The sequence below is a fragment of the Poecile atricapillus genome, chromosome 4, assembly GCF_030490865.1.
Source record: "Poecile atricapillus isolate bPoeAtr1 chromosome 4, bPoeAtr1.hap1, whole genome shotgun sequence".
In the NCBI taxonomy this organism is placed as follows: Eukaryota; Metazoa; Chordata; class Aves; order Passeriformes; family Paridae; genus Poecile; species Poecile atricapillus.
The window spans coordinates 50,386,158-50,406,127 of NC_081252.1; the positions used below are offsets into that span (position 1 = coordinate 50,386,158).

General features: G+C 35.3%; 1 protein-coding gene across 7 annotated transcripts in view; it reads right to left on the reverse strand.

Moving 5' to 3' along the window:
* Window positions 1-3,687: 3,687 nt before the first annotated feature.
* Window positions 3,688-19,970, reverse strand: part of DCUN1D4 (defective in cullin neddylation 1 domain containing 4) — a 37,560-nt gene continuing 21,277 nt past the window's right edge. For 6 of the 7 annotated variants that reach the window (XM_058837069.1, XM_058837068.1, XM_058837067.1 and 3 more), the window contains 7 exons: window positions 14,428-14,522; window positions 12,083-12,153; window positions 10,426-10,517; window positions 9,446-9,554; window positions 5,148-5,252; window positions 4,587-4,689; window positions 3,688-4,476 (listed from right to left, as the gene is read on the reverse strand). In XM_058837069.1, coding sequence (XP_058693052.1) covers window positions 4,421-4,476; window positions 4,587-4,689; window positions 5,148-5,252; window positions 9,446-9,554; window positions 10,426-10,517; window positions 12,083-12,153; window positions 14,428-14,522 — 631 coding nt within the window. In that variant the 3' untranslated portion in view covers window positions 3,688-4,420. Of the gene's footprint in view, window positions 4,477-4,586; window positions 4,690-5,147; window positions 5,253-9,445; window positions 9,555-10,425; window positions 10,518-12,082; window positions 12,154-13,305; window positions 13,433-14,427; window positions 14,523-19,970 lie in introns of those variants that run through there. The other variant, XM_058837073.1, reaches the window with a different exon arrangement.

Consider the following 19,970-nt stretch of genomic DNA (forward strand, 5'->3'; position numbering starts at 1 on the left):
GTTTTAAATACTAATCTGCCCTACTATTAGAAACAAGGGGTACAAGATCCTACACACAAATTCCCTGCTAATAATGGATAAAAAGCTGCCTGCTGATATATGTTCAGATATGAGAATTTCTGAAGTATGAATCACAGAAAAATCTGAAGTCAGTTTCTGAAACCAACACAAATACTGTTTATTTGTGGGATGCCATTTTACAACAATACCATGAAAAGACCTAAAAAAAAAAAATCAACTGAATTAACTCATGTTAGGTGGCATAATAGTATTTTCATCATATTGTGAGTCACAGGAGTTTAGCACACCTTATTTACGTAATAGCCAAATAACTAAGACATAAAGCATTCACAGTTACAGGTTAACTGCTGTTCCTGCAACAGCAGTGTCAATAGGTACTATTTTGACACACATACACATGCACACACACACACAGTGGGGGAGCAAGCAAAGATTTCAAAAATAAAACCAAGCAAACAAACAAAAAAAAAAAGCTGAATTTTGGTCTCATTTACAGAAAACAAACTATTCAGTTTGTGGATGGATTCTATATACTGTTAGAACAATATGAAAAGACAAAATATAAGGCCTAGAAAGAGGTATGTTAGCAGCTGTAAATAAAACCAGGGTACAAGCTAACCTTTAAAGCTGCCTATATAAATTCCAAGAGTATCAAACAATTTTTTAGACTTGTGACTAAGGGTCAACAAATCTGGGAAAACCTTAACACAAGTGAAGTCCATTTCTTGTTCTTCAAAATAGTAACTTGGGAACATTAACCAATAGCAATAAGCTGTAACTAATTTTGATTGTGTGAGCATATTTCTGATGAAATACACGTGTTTTTAGTTAAATGGGAGAAGCCTCAATAGAATTAGAAATGGCTACACAAAGATAACCTAAGTATTTATTGTAGCTTAAAGACAACTTTAAATAGGTTTTAACTGAAAACTCAAGTACATAAATAATTTCAGTAATTCCTATATTCTTCACCTTGCTTTCTTTGGAAAAGATAAAAAGTGAAGAAACAACAGTAATGGAGAATATATTAATACTTTAAATACTTAGTATCACTTTGCTTTAGAAGGAAATTTAATTCATGGACTGTTTTGGTTACTAATATTAATAGAATATTAATTTAGGTTGAAAAGATCCTTAAGACTATTAAGTCCAAAAAGCTCCAAATTTTTGTCATCTATCAAAGAACATCAACTGCTATAGTCTGGACACTGTTTTCCTTTCACTAACTGTCTTTCCAATTTATATCTCCCAAATACCAAAAATGAATTGATCATCAAGTTTCTGCTACAAGTTCAAAAACAGTACACCAGAAACATCAGCACAAGACCCATGACATTTTTTCAGGAATGACTTCTCAGTGTCTTGTCCCACAAAACAGCATATTTTGTATATTACTTCTCATAAGGGTGGGGGGCCCACAATCAAACAAAAAAGAAATCTACATCAGCTATTTAATGGCATAATAAACAAAAAAGGCAAATGCCACACTTGTACTAAATACAAGATTAACTGAGGAGGTTAGTTAAGTTTCTGCAACTATTAGAAGTTTCTCCAATACACAGGAGCAGGCAATGTCAGGATCTCCTGCTTATCAGCATATATAGCAAAACCAGCAGGATGGATAGCACAGGGAAGCTCATCAAATCACACAGGTCCGTTTTAGTCCATTTGTTCACTATAAATGTCAGTAAAGCTGTCTCTACTAGCTGTAATTGAATCTGTGGTTTACTTTAGGAAGATGCATGTTTATAAACCTGCTGATGGCTATAGATTCATACTGTTTCATATGGAATAAAAAATTTGCAGTATCTCATTCATTTCCAAACACATTCTTCCTTTCCACCACTCCCGATTACTTTTACCCAAAAAGTAAAAACTTGAAAGAAGTTTGTTTGCTTACACCGCCAAGTACTTTCTGAGGTTTCTTTCCCCATTTCTTTGCTTTTAATTAATTTTTTTATTCTGATAAACATTTGCAAAACTGCCAAGATCTGGCTGAACTGATTTCTGTCAACCCTGTTATATGAAAGCTATACCTGTAACAGTAATAGATTAAAAGTGTCTTTGGCTCTTGCTTCCATTATTGGAAACTCAGTTATTTGTGACATATAAAACCTTTTATACAAACTTGTATTTGTTGCAGGATTCACACCAATTTGTGCTGAACAGTTTCCTAGAGGCAACAGCTAGCTTAATGTTTCAAGAAGAATTACACCTATTTCACTCTAAAATCTTGGCAATCACAATTTGGCCTAGTGTTAAAAGTTGTATTGCTTCTAAGTTCATTCTTTGAAGAACTAAACCAGCAGCTCCACTGGTATTTCATTACAGTAATACTATTGTAATATACACATTTACACCAGAAGTCTTAATAAAAGGTGTTTTCTTAAGAGGCTTATTGTAAACATGAAATATCACACTCCACTCAATTAATTTCTTGTGCAAACTGGCATCAAACATGGAATTAAGGTTATGTGCAGTAGTACATGAGAAAGCACTGATTGTGTAAGTTTTACCACTACTAATCTTAAAAAGCACTATTTAGTGTTACAGAAACCCAAATGTAGCTATTTCACAGGACAGGTAGTATTTTCTTCTTAGCATCATGGAATTCTATGTTTTGTATATGCATGTATATTGTATATTTACGTATATACAAATATACACAAACAGAGTTTTTGTCTTTGGCAGCTGAGCTTGAAAAACAAAAACCACCAACAACAAACAGATCTGAACACAAATGACCACTTGTAGCACCACAATTACAACCTTCTGGCCCAGGGCAGCAAACTAATGTGCTTTTGCTAAACTAGGCTTAATCCTGAAAGGAGTCAAGTCAATGGCAGCTGTTCCTAACTTGATGGCAAGGATAGACCCTTCATCACAGAAGAAAATTTTCAACATAAAACTTTTTCCTCCTGTTGCTCTGGATCGCATTCTAGGGAAGTAACAAAACTGCCAATATCTCGTAAAATATTTCTACAGAAAAATAATGTTATTTGTTGTTCCAAAATACCCACTGGCCCTTTGTCATTAAATGCTCCATGAATTGATAACATCTTAATAAATCCTTGGGGATCAAAGTTTAATAGCACCGGATACTTTAAGGACCTATTTATAAATAGCAACTCTAACATTACTTAATAAAGAAGGGTAAGGCAAAGACAACATGACAAAATTACAGAACTTCAACATTATTCCATTCACTCATTTTTCCCCAAAATAATCACTAGAACCATCCCATACAGATAAAGAGATGACCAAAACAGGAAGTGGTCCCTACTAAAAAGTACTGTCATTTAATGCTGGTGTCTTCCATGCCCATTGCCTGCAATGGACATTCTGCCAGGAAACTTTACTCCCCAACAGGAAAGAAAAAGTACTACTTTGACTATTCAATATCGTGTTTTTTCCAATATCATATTTTTCAGTACTTAGAAACATGAAGCTGGAGGCCCTTGGAAAGACTAGTGTTATGAACAAAAAAAAACCCCAAAACCTTTATTATGTCTGTGCTAGGGTTTAGCACACTTCATTCCTCAAACCATTAATTTCAGCTAGAACTTTCAATGTCATTGGGTCACTAGATCACAACATAGATCAAACATTCTTGGTACAACAAAAATTAAAAGATGTATGCCAAAGGCAATTTAAAAAAGTCTAAAACCCATTTTTAAAAGGTATTTTAATTTTTTCATTTGTACCTGTAATGACTACTGCAGTTTTAACATTAAAAAGTCAGTACTTTTTTTTTCAAATGGAAATCATCTGTGGCATGTACAACTATTACAGCATTTAAATATTTATATGTATATATATTTTTAAGACACCAGTGTTTCATTCCTATAAAGCATTAGGTCAGGTTTGGCGAATTCTGGTGAAGGAAATCACAGCATGTCTTCTCAGAAATTGGCATCTCGAAAGTAACATTGAAACTGTAAATAGTTCTTCACATAACTATGTCCAGAAAGGCTGAAATGCTACATTTGAGACAAAAAGAAAAAATAACTAAAGTTTCAACAGACATGTAAGTGATGATTAGAAATATGCCACGAGATTATTTTTACAATACATTTCTGCAGAAATAATTCCTAGGTGAAGCCTTTTTTTATACACATATACAAAATTTAGACAGCAATATACACATAATCACAGTGAAGACTCTGGCAAGTTCACCAATTCGTAGTGTAAATACAAAATGCAAAGCAGCCTTCAAAGAGAACAATGCTAAACAGCAAGCATAGCTAGCTTGTTAAATAGCAAACATCGAAAGTTCCCTGCCAAAGGGATGCAGTGCAAGAAAAGCAGCATGCACTTTGATACAAACAGCAGTTTATGGCTAATGGTTGACATAACTGTGGTAACAGTGACTCTTGAGTGGCTGTGCATAGTTAAACTCCTATGTCATCTGTTTTCCTTTATACCATTCCACAAACTCATCCAACAATACTGGCCCTGTAGAGAGATCAAATAACTGTATTTTACAAAATTTTGTAAAAGGATACTGAATGATTAAGCTCAGAGAAATAAATTAGTTTAGAACATCAACATATGGTAATACTTACAGGCTCCATCTTCATCATAGTTACTGAGGTCAAGGTTAATTGTTCTGCTGAATTCAAGAACATTACACCATTGGTCCTTATTGATAACTTTGTATTTTGATTGCTGCTTGAGGCAAGAAACAGAAATTACGGAAATGTATTTTCAACTGTCTCAAACTCAGATTTTCTTACAGAAAATTTAAACTTTGTGATGCATTATTGTTTTAATGTATACGTGCCATCTAAAACTATAGAAGATTAAACCAGCAGGTATTTAAACTAGTGTTGAATCATGCTTTTGATTAAGATATCTGTTACAGGGCAAACATGCAGCAAGAAAATAAAGTCCAAAAGCAAAAAAAAATAACATTCTATAGTTTGTTCTGTGTTACACAAATCTTAACAGCATAGGAATTTAGGAAAAAGGAAGCAAGGAAAGATAACCAGCTGCATGTGCTACTTTGGTGGTTACTATTTCCTAAATCAGAACACAGCACTCACAGCTGCTCATTCTACATTGAGTTAAAAGGCGTAAGAGAAGACAGATTAAAAAACCCCGTCGTTCTGTTTCCAATTCCATACCTCTAGAAACTGATGAAATACTGGAAAAAGGGACCATGCTTTTCCTAAAAGAAGGCCCAACATGCACTTGGCAGTATTGATATCTAGGCTGCGCTGGTCCTTTTCCTGCATGAAAAGGTCAAAAAGGAAAACAAAGCATGAATTCCAGCTTTTTCACCTCCCTCACACCTCACCCATGGACAATATAAACCAACAAATAAATAATATATAGCAGTATCTTACATTGTTTTTTAATAAAACACAACTTGCCAGTAAAATTTCCTTCCTTATAGATAATAGCTTGTTATACAGAGATGTTGCCTTCTATGGATGTTCCCAGTAAGACATCATTTTTATGGCAGACAAGGCCTAAGGTCATTTCTGACTTCAGACCTCCCTAGCAAGCAATGGCCATCAGATCCCCAGCCACACCTCTCAGAGTAGTGGTGCTGTACCCACTTCCTGCTCTATCATGAGAGGGTCTTTGTTCTGTTGTTCTAACTGATTACATGAAATTCAGATTAAATTATCAAATGAGCAGGCAGAACATAATACTCCTGCACATTTAGACTCCCCTCTGGACTGTCCAGTTTTAGTTCAATGTAACAACCGTTTATTTAAGCTTAAGGGCTGATGTTTTCGTTGTTTCTGCTAAGTAAAAACAGCAGCATCTGTACCCAGCAGGTTTGTTAATCAGCGGCAAATACTTAGTAATATAAACTCTCCACATCTCAAAGCAACACTTATGTGTATGGTTCCATTTTGTAAAGTAGCTTATTCACCTATATTTGTTAACACTAAATTAAACCAATTTTATTGAGAGATGAGGTAACCCTCACACTTTTATGCCTTGGTTATGGCACTGAGTTATAAATTTACAACTTAATGAAATCACAAAAAATCAATTTCCATATTAGCTAATGTAGATCTTGTTCTCTGTATGTATTCATGACAGCAGACTGCAAAATCTAAATTAAGAAAAGACAGAGTATAGCATAATCGTTGAATGGGTAAGTGGAAGGCACCCCAGTGGGTCATCAGGTCCAACCCACTTGCTCAGGCAGGGTCACCCAAGAGCACACGGCACAGGATTGCACCCAAGTAGTTCTTGAATATCTTCTGTGAGGGATACTCCACAACCTCTCTGGGCACTCTGTTCCAGTGTCTGTGGTCACCTACACAGCTATTCTACCCCATATTCAGGTGGAATTTCCTGTGCATCACCTTCTGTTCACTGCCTCCTGTCCTACTGCTTGGCACCACTGAGAAAAGCCTGGATCCATTCTCTGACACCCCCCCTGCAGATAATGATAGACACTGGTATACTCCTGTCCTTTAACCAACCTCACTGCCCTCCACTGGAGCTGCTCCAGGAGCTCCATGTCTCTCTTGCTCTGAGGAGCCCAGAACTGGACACAGCACTCCTGATGTGCCTCACCAGGGCTGAGTAGAGGGCCAGGATCCCCTCCCTCAGCCTGCTGGCAATGCTCTTCCCAATGCAGCCCAGGACACCACTGTCTTTCCACACTGCTGACTCACAGAGTTTGCTGTCCACCGGGATATATCCCATACAGGGATATTCTGGATGCAGGGAGTGTCTAACAGATCACTGCAAGACAGCTAGCTGCCCACGACAAAGGGAATTGAGCCTTATGTCTCACCTGTACAAATACCGTTTATGTATTACAGAATACACATCTTTATTAAAAATCAAGCTCAAATCATAACTGAATTGTCTTCTATCACATAAGAAGGATGTGACAGAGTAAGATCCCAGTTCTCAGTCAACAACTGAATTCCCTAGTCACAAGGTTATATTCATTTCATTCTAAACACATCTCAGTTTTTAAATTGTGTAGACAGAATTTAATGCAGATTTGTTTTGAAAGTGAAGTGGGGAGACCAGCAATTCTGAAAACATGAGAAACTGTTTTGCATTCTGGGCACTAAATACAAGAGGGATTTAGAGAAAAAAAGTAATTTCCATTATGAATAAAACTTTTCAATTAGTAAGAAAGATGAAAAAGAAACCTGCAAAGGCATTTTTGTACTAGTATGATATAAATCTTTCACTTATTTCTAACCTCAAAAAGTTCTAAGAACTAATTCTCTTTCCAAAGCCTGTCTACACTTCTGTCACAAAAACATTTAAGCAGAAATAATGCTGCTGCCAGAATACATTTTACTTACTGTTTATACTCTGAATTCTTCCCACACACTCGTATTAATGAAAACAGGCTCTATTGCCTTTATTTTGTCCACACTGGGTTTTCATGTCTTATATTGTTACATTTCTACATTCTCTGACTACTGATCAGAACAAATTGTTCAGATAAGCCCTTTCTACCCACCTCCAACTGCCTAATGGTACATCTGCCATGCCATGAAATTTCATTCTTTGCATACATTCTAGACACTTACATTCCTTGGATCCAGTTGAAGCAATTTATTAACAAACTTTGTTTTATCTGAGTATTTGTTTTACACTGATGATAGGCAGTCTTCCTGAGATTTTTCCCCCTAATATTTCACATTAAAGATCTGTTTAAGCCATATACATGCATCTGTATCTTCTCAAACTTGGCAATAACAAGGGCAAACATGGACTGAGGAATGTATTTGTGCTTAATATCAACATATGGCGTTTTAAATTATTTCCTCAAATCTATGCTGACTTAAATCTTGCATTGCCACATGAAACCTTGATGACACATTCACAATCTAACTTTAAATGCCAAATCAACAGACTCTTTTAAAAAAATTTCTCTTAAAATTTAGGAAGTTCAGACAAGTGGTTTTTTGCCATGGAGCACTTCCCTAAATGAATCATCCTTAGGACAGAAATTATGCTATCACCTGAATGTGAAACTATCAGCTTTTTTTTATCAATTACTTCAATGACCCTGAAAAAAATTGCACCCAGTTTAATCTGGCATCTATAAATATATCTGCCTTTGTTCTTTTCTATTCTTACTGGATGCCATTCTCCTATAGACTTTCCCCAAGTCTGTAGTATCAAAAGTTCAGTAATCACATTAGCCAAATATTCCCCAATTTATATGTTGGGTCGAAGTTCTATAATCTGCAGGAGCATTTTGTCACAAATACAGTCACAGCTCCTGTGTCTCAATGTTTAAATTCTTTTTTTAGACCACTGTTTGTCACACCACTTTGGTACCTCTTGAAAAGAAAACACAAACTATCCACCTTTTAAGTATCTGCACTTCTGACAGGCCATCAGCTGGCACAGGTTCACTCCCTATCCCAAATATTTCATCAGTATCATGAACTTCTTAGGAAATGCCTCTGCATTTTACATTGAGCAAAACTGGCAGAATAAAAGCTTCATACAGCAAAGGAGGAATTAAGAGGTTGATAAAGCTTTTCTTTTCCTCTCATACTAATCCCATGCATTTTTTTTATATTCAACTGCAAGTTTCCTTGTTTAAAAGTAAACTAACAGAAATCTGAATGCTGAGATGAAGAAAGCTAATAAAAGTCTGAGTTGCTAATGAGAGACTATCAGAACTGCTATCAGTGCAATTTCTTCTTATTTTTCTCATTTTCTCAGGCTACTTTTTTTGCTGCAAGTTTAGTTCACTTGCACTGGAATCTGGGGTTCAGTTTTACCTTTTCATGTTAAACCTTCTGTATATTCCAACACATTAGCAAAATGTATGTCCAAATTCTATTTCAAAATACTATTTCAGAAAATAAAGTTATCTTATTACTTCCTCCAAGTATGATTAGTCTTATGTCTACTAGTTCCATTACAGGTAAAATTTCATCAAAGCATGTTTTATAGCAGGAAGACTGATATTAGGGTATTCTTTAAAAAATACTGAGAACGTCATTAAACTCATTCCAACGGTTTTCTGAATCAGTATTTATAATATATCCAGCTTTTATCATGTTGCCCATTTTTATCAGCTATGGAAATATATTGAAATATGTGTCTTCCTGTTTTATATATGTTTATGCTCACAAAATTCAGAGTAAGAGAAACCACAGTAATTATAAAGTCAGGGGAACTCAGTAGTAAAGCTTCAATACACAACAGAATGGGGCCTGAATGATTTCCCTGAAGTCATAAAATGGCTTGAGGCAGAGACGTAAAAAACATGTCACTGAACCACTAAGCATTACTATATACTTTTCCAGTTTTGACATCTTGCACATTCTGTTTTAGAACACAAATGGTTCCATTTGTTAGAAGCCATCTTGAGTAGCATCTTCAGAGAAACAACCATAGAAGTATACAGTCTCTCAATTATTATTTATGACAGTAACGTTTGCAATTTCAAGTGCACAGTACTTACCCGTGCAAAGTCAAAGGCATATCTATAAATAAGTTTAAAATTGGCAGGCTCATTTAATAAAGATCTCAAGTAATCCAGAGAATTCCTCAATTTTTCTGTAGTGTCACACCTACAAAACAAGCACAAAGTAGGTTTAGAGGCTTCATTTCTTACTGAGATGTCTGATGTTCTAGGAAAGAATCTCTAACATGTATCCCCATTAACCTGTTGAAAACACATCACTCTGTATAGAGGCATGTTTCTGAGTATGTCTCCATAAAATACCTTATTAAACCCATGGTGTGAAACAAATTTAAATAGAGTAACAAAGTCTTACATTGGGACTGACTGGCTTTGTAAAAATGCACTCTCCAACAGATAAAACTAAGAGCTTGTCCATGCATGGCAAACAAACAGCAAATCAAAGTGCAAAATACTTGTAAAGTCTTGCTGAAACTACAGAACCTCCTACACAGTTTCAGTAATTCTCTTCTGGAAGGTAAGTCAAAACAGTTCATACTTTCTCCAGCTCTCTACGAAACATGACTATCCAACTTTATTTATGATAATTTTGCCATAAAAGCTCTTAACTGGAGCAAGCAACTTTTAGAAAGAACAATGCAGAGTTACAGAAAGGGTTTGTACTATTTAGTGTTTTAAATCACTCTAACAATATACCAATATCTAAAAGATATGTGCAATCCAGCAACAAAGATAGATGTCCTTGGGGACCAAAAGAGTCAAAACTTTATGACATTTCTCTTTTATTGAGACTGACTGCAGACCTTTTAATCCAACTGTATTTAAATGTGCAACGTCAGGTTTCAAGTTGTCTCTAAGTGACCAGTGCCATCATAAATCAGACCAAAAACTTGTGACTTTTACTCACTCCATGGCAGAGCTCTTCGCTTTAGGTGTTATGAATCAAAACACTAAAGTGTGTTTTTTCTGAAAAGTTGTATTTACTATAACAAACTTAAGAGAATTTTCAAAGCACTTACTGTAGTGATGTCATTCCTTTTAACCATTCTTGTAATGTAAAGTAGCCCATGTTTTGTGCATCCAACTTCCATGCTAGCACAAGCATAACTACCTGTTTTAAAAAGAAAAAAAAAATGGAGACTGAGAATTTAACAAAAAATCCATGTGTTTTACAAATAACCACTGTTTAGTGGGCTACAAACGCTTTTACTTGTCTAAGTGAAAAGTTTAGAACTGAACTGAAAATAGGCTACACTATTTTAGAAGTTAAAAAAACCCTGTAGGTGACAAACCTTTACACAATCCAAACAAAGAGAACAGTGCAAACATATAGTGAACATCTACCCAGGTTACCAGTCATCTCATGGGCAATACAACAGGGAGAAGATTAGTTGGTGCAAAAGCTACAGAAAAGGTTTCCCAAAGTAACTACAGAATTTCAGTACCAGTTTGACAAATTATACCTGGCATTTGTTAAACCCTCGTCTCAATGAACATCAGTTGCAATCCATGAAATTCAATTATTTGAAAGGTAATAATGATCCCACAGTTCAAGCAGATAAGTAAATTTAGATGAACTAACATTAATACACATCAAAACATAGGCTGATACATAAATACTTCAGTTTTGCCCAAAAGGAAACAGCCTTTTTCACATCTCGCACAAAAGACCAAATCAAAAAAGAAGTTAGAAAAAGCAATACCTTAAGATTATTATTATCTAATTCATCAACTTAAGAAACCACATTTGACAAATATATGAAAAAAAACTTGCAGGACAACTGACCCTGCCAACCTGCAGAAAAAAAATAATTAAGTCATTTAACTGGCTATTAACTAGTTAAGGTTAGTGAAGCTCTGTACAGCTTATAATTCAAAATCAGAATACCTGCTTATACATCCAAAATGTCTGCATAAATCACAACATTTATTTTTTTCCTAAACTCTGAAATTAGGAAATTACATCTCATTTTTCAGTACATCTTTTAAAGCCACAATTCTCATTTACTTATATGATGCTCCATGAACTCTGCAAAAGACAGGACTTCCAAATGCATTTAAATAACAAAAATTAGGCACGAGGAAAAAGCCTGTAAAATGCACAATTATTTTTTTAGATTTTATTAATATATATATTTACACACACACACACGTATACACCTCACATAAAGAATATCTATCTGTAAATATATTTATATTCCTTATTTATTTTTTGAAATAGTATAATGGTAGTGCCACTACTGCCCGTAATATTTGAGATCTCTTTCTGTCCTAGAAAACCCAAAGGAAACACTATTTGTTTGTTCATTGGTATATTAAATCTTGAATATTCTCTCTTAGTTTCAGAAAGACAATCATCAGAGGGGGGTTTGAGTTTTGGTTTTTTTTAAGATCTCTCTTTTTCTGAAGAGACTGAAGGTTGGTGGTGTTAAAGTGGAAAAGAAGGTGTTAAAGTGGCAGAGAAGACATATTGAGGTTCCACAGATTGACAGTCTGGGGTTTAAAATAATGGAAAGTTGTTCCCAAATATGTTTCAAAACCTCCCTGATTTATATTTCTTGAATTTTTTTCAAGTCTCAAGAATTTTTTAATCCTTGGTGGAAAAGCAAGAACTGTAAGACTAGCTCATGTACACCATAGTAGATGAGGCATTTTTAAAATGGATTCTTAACTTACATTTTCTGGTTCAACTCCAATGTCTTCACAAAATTTCTCCATACCTTCTGGCCCTACAATGTCATCTGTGCCTGCAAACAAAATGTATTTTACTTATCTCTAAAAATTAAAGTAGCCTGTCCTTTACAGCACAAAAGTGCAATGACACAGCGCAACCTAACTTTCATGGAGTTTGTTTTAACACAAAATAAATATTTCCAGACTTACTATCAGACTTGGATGCACTTAAATCTTTATCTCACCTTTGAAAACAGAGAAACAGTAAAACAACTTTTCGTCCCCGCCAATCTTTCTACTTGTTTACTGAGACAATCTTGGAAGTATAAATTAGTAAGATTTTTAATAATGCACTTCAGACTAACAGAATATAGCATTATCACACTTGAATGAGTGGACAGTGGCTAGTGAAACTCATTCCCTGGCTGGAATTTCTACTGTTATCACAAGATCAAATGACAAAAACATGATGTACAGCTATACAGCATACATGACATGATCATTTACAGAATCTCATTCCTCATTGTCTCATATACTATCTTTATATTATTTTATCCTGCTTATTCATATTGCTACACCATAGCCACACATCATCTGACTAAAAGTAAATGGAATGGGAAGGAAAACAATGAGTTACAGTTATTTCTCTGCCCACTTAAAAGGAAAAAAAAAGATTCAAAATACAAATGCTATTAAAATGCACCACTAATAAAATATGGTCTTAAGGTATTTGTAACTTTTGAATACTACTGAAAAAAGTTATACAGCCATTAAGAATTGAACTAGTTTTAAATACACTTTAAGTATTCGAACAATTTTGTTAGAATTACTTGACTCATGTTTAAAAGGGCTCATTTGACAAAAAAATACAGGCTTAAATGCCTACTTTCCTCAACTATAAAGATCACATGTGCAAGAAAAGCAGGATTTATAAAGGGAAGATCAATCTGTACTTTATTATTGGGTGATCTATTCTAGAAATAACAAGGTTTAATTATGTCTTTTCCCATCTTCTCCTAACAGCCTCTCAGTTCTCAGTGTACACAACAGCCTTTAAAAAGACTCATTCTGTAATGCAAAAAACACACCAAGGGAGGGAAAAAAACCCAAATGCAGTGTCAACTGTCTGCATACATAAAGAAGACTTATGAAGCAAGAACACAAGAGATTATTCCTTGAAAATTCAATTTTTAGAATGTTACTCAATACTGTAAACAGAATCGTACTCTCCACTTTTCTGTGTTTTATCTTGGTGTGTGCATCCAGTGGAAACCCCAAAGTTCTTTCACAAACAGCCTTCCTTTCATCCTTTCTTTCCATGAAAGTCTTGACAAAAATGAGTCATGCCTGTTGCTAGAGTGAAAAAATAAATCAAGCTGGTCAGAAAGGCAGACAATCTAACAGGTTAGATTTGGCTTGAATTTGTCTGAATCTCCTCTCACAGACTGCCACAGAAAAGTGATATCTCAGAGTATTTAATTTCATTTATATTTTATTAGGAGAAAAAATGTTTTATTACATCAAATTAAGTCATTCTTCATTATGTTTAAAAAGTAGACAAAATAGAATGAGCTGTTAAGACATGTTATCCAAGACAGCACCAGAAAACTGCAAGATGACATTAAACATCTACTTCATTTCTTTCTGGTCATTACAGTCGTAAGATCATTTCCCCCATATGTCAAATCCTTCCTTTCAGAAAACACACACAGGAAAACAAATACAACAACCAACTTCCCTAAAAAAGGATCATCTTTTGTGACCGCAGACCATAATTAACATTCCTAGAAGTACTGTCTGAAAAAACTTCTCATACAAGATTAAACACTACAGGCTATCTTCCCTATACCTTGTGATGGAAAACTATCTGATAAAACTAGTACAGGATATTTGAGTTCATTGACTTTTTCACTTGAAACCCTAAGCACTGGATTCAGCAGGATCAAAACTAGTGTTACTACCTCCCTCACTGTTTGGGTTTTTTTAATTAAAGACACAACACTTCTGAGGCTAATTTTGTACTACGCAGCACTAACATGGCAGATGATAGAGAGGTAATGACATTTTCAACAGAAGCACAACTGTAACTGTAGATTTGAATAGTAAAGTACACAGGTTCCAAAACATTTTAAATTACACACCCTCTGTATTCTTTTTATAGGATGTAGACAAAGAAAATTGAACCTTGAACTCTTCAACCTCACATCACACAGGATAAAGGAAAGTTTCTCTAAGACTTTTACAAAAAATCCTTTCTATTCAGTCTTTTGAATGCTCATTTAATGCAATTTTTATATTCCAATATAAATTAAATTGTTACTGGTAGGAAATTTGCATTTCATACTTACCTGCATATTCATAGAACCATTCTAAGCATCTCTTACTTGAAAAGACTTCTTCTTCCTCTGCTTTTATTCTAGTTGAATCGTATTTTCTATACATACTTAGAAAAAAGAAAGAGAAACAAGAAATTAATTCATCAGTATTTTTAAAAGCAATCTTTTAGTCATCAGCCACTCTTAGTAGAAACATTATTCCTTTCAGTTTACTCAACATTCTGTCTACATATCCAGTCATTTGGAACACTGCTTAAGAATCACAGAAGCTAAATACTTTGTTTGCTCACTGTGTCATACTTCCACTGACTCATACTCATTACCTATGTAAATGACCTTCCCCTAAACTGAATACAGGTTACTTCGAATTCAACCCCAAATTGTTCTGTGCAAGCTCACAGTAAGGCCTTGCCTTACACCACCAGTTACCACAGTCAACTGATGGGCTGCAATCCAGCTGTGGGTCTAAGGCTAGAGTAATTCCATGGCAGTCAAGACAGGTCCTACCTTTAGGTGCACCCATAATTTGTGCACTTCAAATTATTAATTAAAGAAAACTGCAAATATTCCTTTTGCCGCCTCAAAAAGATTCTACAAAAGGCATAAAGGCCAAAAGAGACAAGATCTACACTTATATTATTCTAAAGCCAGTAAGTCAGTAACACGAAAGAAACACAGAAAAAAGGTTAATAGTCCTCATCAACAATAACTCAAGGAACATCATTCATAATGGAGTAGAGAACAATCTGAAAAGCTGGCCCCCTTCCCCAGAGACTACTAGCAGGGTAATGCTCTTCTCCTTTAACAAGAAGTGTACGGAATTTTAACTACACTAGGGAAACAAATTAAGTATCTGAAACACCTAAAGCACAGGAAACATGACAGAATTTGAAGGGTTACTCCCCCAATTAGACCTTCTGAAACAGGGACAATATAATTTGTGCCTCCTAGAGGAAAGAGACTCAGTCAAGTTATCCACTGATGCACATGCATTCTGTGATCCATTTCCACCACTCTTCAGTAGCTTGGCCTCATAAGGGCTGAAAAGAGCAACAAATAAATGGTTTAGTCTAGATGAGGTAGACAAGAACAGCTCTGTAAGTGTTCCAAGCATGCAGAGCTTCCTCTCACCATGTCAAATCCTGCTGGGGGAAGACAATGAAGTCGCTAACTGGTTCAAGGAGAATTTTTAAACCATTTGAATAATGAAATTAATTTGGAGTTGATTTCATCAATGTTTCGTCCTTCTAGAAAGACAAGTAAAAGACACCTAGATTTATGCGCTTAGAGTACACCCATCCCACTATCCTCCACCTAGCTCAGCTATCAGCTGTGAGGACCTGTAGCTAGAAGTTAACAGCACACACATCATTCTCACAGGAATTCAAAGAAATATTTCATGTTTGCTGCCATAATTCCTTTAAAGCAGCTAACCTTCAGAAAAGTAATACTAGTCAGAACAAAATGATAAACTGCTAATTGGAAGACAAATACAAATGAGACCCTTAAGAAGTTTCTACGAAAAACTGACACTGTACTGAAACACACTGATGTGCAGCAAACTGGAACACTGCACAGAAATGTCAGCCAAATATGCTTCAAACACATATTCATACACCCACAATTTTAGGTTTGGATTTTTTCATTTTGAAAACACTCTTTTCCTATTTGAATTACCTATTTTGCATAAGCTTTACTGAAGTTGCAAAGGAAAAGGCTGACAGCATCACTCAGAAGGTATAAGTCTGAGTTGGAATAATTTATTTTTTTTAATAAGTCTGATAACATTTTCATACTTGCAGAATGAATTGTGATTATGATATATATATATATATAATAATTTTTAGGCTACTCTGAATTCAGAGTAATCAAGACAAAGAAAGAAGGCATTCTGCCACTTTCTGAATAATCTTAATTATTCAGTATCCCCTTTTTTGTCACAAACGTGACAAACACCAAGTAGAACACCAAGCTGGAAACTGTAGCAGGAGCTAGTCAACATCTTTATTCTATCCTCTTTATTCAAGAACTCTCTAAGAGTACTGCTGGAACCGAGGACATAGCAAAGCTAATGAGGTTCACAAAGAAAGATATTTATCACAAGACTCAGTGCTTTTTCTTACAAAGGGATGATAACCCATTGTCTTGCCCTGCTTGTTCATATAAATCAACATGTTAAGCTGTCAGTATGCAAACAGTGCATTTAAGAAGAAACTTCAAGAAACAGACTTATTGACAGAGCTATAAGTCATTCAGGTATTTAATAAAAAAAAGGTTTCCTGCATCTACAAATGGCAGAGCTAAATACTGCAGCCTGAAACAAGACTTCAGTGCCAGCAATATGTGTAATAGAAATGGTGAGCAAAACAGAAAAAAACAGCCCTTTTTATACATCCTCTGCATCTGCACATAGGAGAATTTCAGACAACTGATATGAGATTGAAAGTCACTTGTGTTTAAGGCTAAGGTCACAGTTTAGGAACTGCAGGAAATAATTATACTATTAACTACAATTAGTTATACAACTCATTATAAAGTCCATGTGCTCAACAGACAGCCAAGTAACTCCAAAGAAAATGCTTTTGCCTCAAACTTATGATTGCTCAAAAAGCTCAATATCTGACTGCTAGAGTTCAATCTTTGAGAAACCAGAATGGATTACAGATATTCCAGCTTGTGCCAGTTCACAAATTCAAAGAAGAAAGTCAAAAGGGATATAATCTTGAACTATCCCACTCTCTGCTACAAGCTTATTAGTAAGACATGCATTAACAGTGCAGGTGACAAGGTATCACATTTATAATGAGAACAGACTATGCGTGGCCAGAATCAGCGATCTCATGTATAAAGACAAACCCTTTTCTCTCTCTGCTTACTCCAAACATTAAATTAGTTTCTCACCCTAGCCTAGCCAAGGCAACTATTTCCACTAGCGAGAGACTCCTAATCTCTGAAGTGCCTAGTGAAGCAAGATGAGCGGGGAGATGCAAACAGTTAGTAGACAAGTACTTGAGATTAGTCAGCCTAGGAAAACTTGGTTCAACCTGGTGGCACAGAGTAAAGGTATTTTCAGGGACTACATCCACTGAACTATGATTAATATGGATTTAATTATCTCAAGAACTATACCTGCAGAGGAGAAAAACACAAACTTACAGATGTATCTGGCATCCATTTTTCATCTTGCAGTATTCCTCATCCCTGTGGAATTTCTCAGTACATACTACATGATGATGTGCCTTGTCTTTGTTTTAAGGACAGCATCTCTTGCTATGCAGAAAAATACACTGCCAGAGTGCACAGGGTAGATACCTGAATACTTTGGGATGACCAAACATCTAATGGACAGATCTGAGTTAAAAACAGCAAGTCCTCAATGGCTCACAGCTTCCTCAAATGACCAGTACTTTGACCAGGTCAAAAGATCTGTACTTTCAGACAGATGCACAAGCATTATGCCAGCCAAGTTCTGCTTGATAATTTGCTTCTGTATTGATGGTCTGTAAGAAGAAACTGCAGTGTCTATCACACACTAGATATGAAAGAACACACTGTGCAAAAAAAAGAAAAAATAAAAGGGGGGGGAGGGGCAAGGCACAAGCAAAGTAAAAAACTCAAAAAAATGCCTTCTGTAAAGGAAGAGAAAGTGAATATAGCAGATACTTTTGGTACCAGAATTTGCACACTGTCAAAGAATGCTGGCACTGAAACAGGATTGCTAAAGGGCATTTCTCCATCATCAGTTGCACAATTTTATCCTGGAGTGTCTGCTGTACCTGTCACTACCAGACAATAGCAAACTCAGAACCTTTGCTTTGAGAATTACCCTTCCATTTCTGAATCATGACATGACCTCCGCCAGGAACAGCAAGGAAAAAAAAAAAAGTATTACCTACACACATAAATATGTATTTGCCTCTCAGATAAAACACACATGAAGGCACAATAACTCAGAAAGATATCAACTTGAAAAATAGTATTTTTTTTTAGTTTAGCATGACACTGTGTCAGAACAGAGACAGCAATATACAAGTTATTTGTAACAAATATCCCTGTAAGGAGCTTTTAGGTTTTTCTTTTTTGTTATCTCTTTGTAATTATCTCCTTCTAACAGCCATTTTGTCAGCTAGAGAGAGGAAAGAATGTGGGACAGAGCAGGGCAAAAGCAACATGAGATAACCTGTCTAAATTTTGTAGAAGTGATTTCAGTTACTTAACCACATCAAAATGTAATACTTTTCTCACAGATGCTTGCACCTCCGTCATGACCTAATAGCTGAATCATAACATCCATGTTTAAACTTATATTTGAAATATTCATGTGAGCTAAGAATTGTAATATACCAGCTAAAACGGAAAGAAAACGTGGCTTATAACAGAAAGTGATATAGGGAAGCATCAACAGAAAAAAAAAAAAATGAAGTGTCTAGGCATGTCATGCTTCTTTGAATACACAGCCATCCACATCTTTTCCAGATTATTTTCTTTTATTTTTAATTGATTTGGTGGAAAAGCAAAAGCATGAAAATTCCATCCAGCTATTATGGGGTGATTAGGCAAGTCATTGTAAGAATTGATGGTGGCTGCTAGCAAAAAGAACAAGGCAATTCTCTTCAACTCACTATAGTCTTCAAAGCTGGATTATGTACTGCTCTGAGTATGTTTCACCTGTACTGGAGTTGGTTAAAGTTCCACCCACAGCCCCTCCCACTGCAGCAACTCTGGGCTGCATAGTTGCAGAATACTCAAACCAAGATCAGTGAAAACATGAAGCTTAGGTCACACAAAACATTCTCTTCATGGTGGAACTGGTAATAATCCACTGAAGAGTAAAAAAAAATAAAAAGGGAAGGGGAAAAAAGCTACATTTTATTATGGTAAGTCAAACGTTAACCTCTCAGTGAAGATCTACAGCCTGGTTATTTAGATGGTCAGTGCTTACTGAACGATCATCCAACAGCTTTGTTTCTAAGCAACCAGAACTTAGAATCTTTACTGAATTTTGAGTTTTGAACTGAGTAAGTAATTGCTTCCAGATTATTTATATTTCAAAACATGCCAATTTTTGATTGAAGGAGATGCCCCATATTACTTCCATTAATACCAATTAATTTAAAATTTTGGCTGAGAATTTTCATCAACGCGGCACAATGAAAGTATTTTAATAAAGCCTTATCTATTCACTCACAATTATGATTCTAGCAATAGTTTCATAAAAAACTGTAGTACAAACAGAAGAGTGGGAGAAGAGATGTTTTGCAATTTGCAAGACGTAACAAAAACATTTAAAGCAACCCTCAGGACCAACTTACTTGACTGTTAAGTTTTATGAATGAATATACCTTATGTCTCCCTGTTTAAAGATTTAGTATAATTTCTAAGCTAAATGTTTGGAACTTTATCAGACTTACTTAATGAGCAGTATGTGTAACAACATACATGCTGATAGTCACATGTCCAGTTTAAGTGAAGTGCACTGAAAAGCTACAGAAAAAGGAAAAATTATACTTTGTGTACCTGAAAATCCCTACTTCAAGGAAAAAATATCTACACAC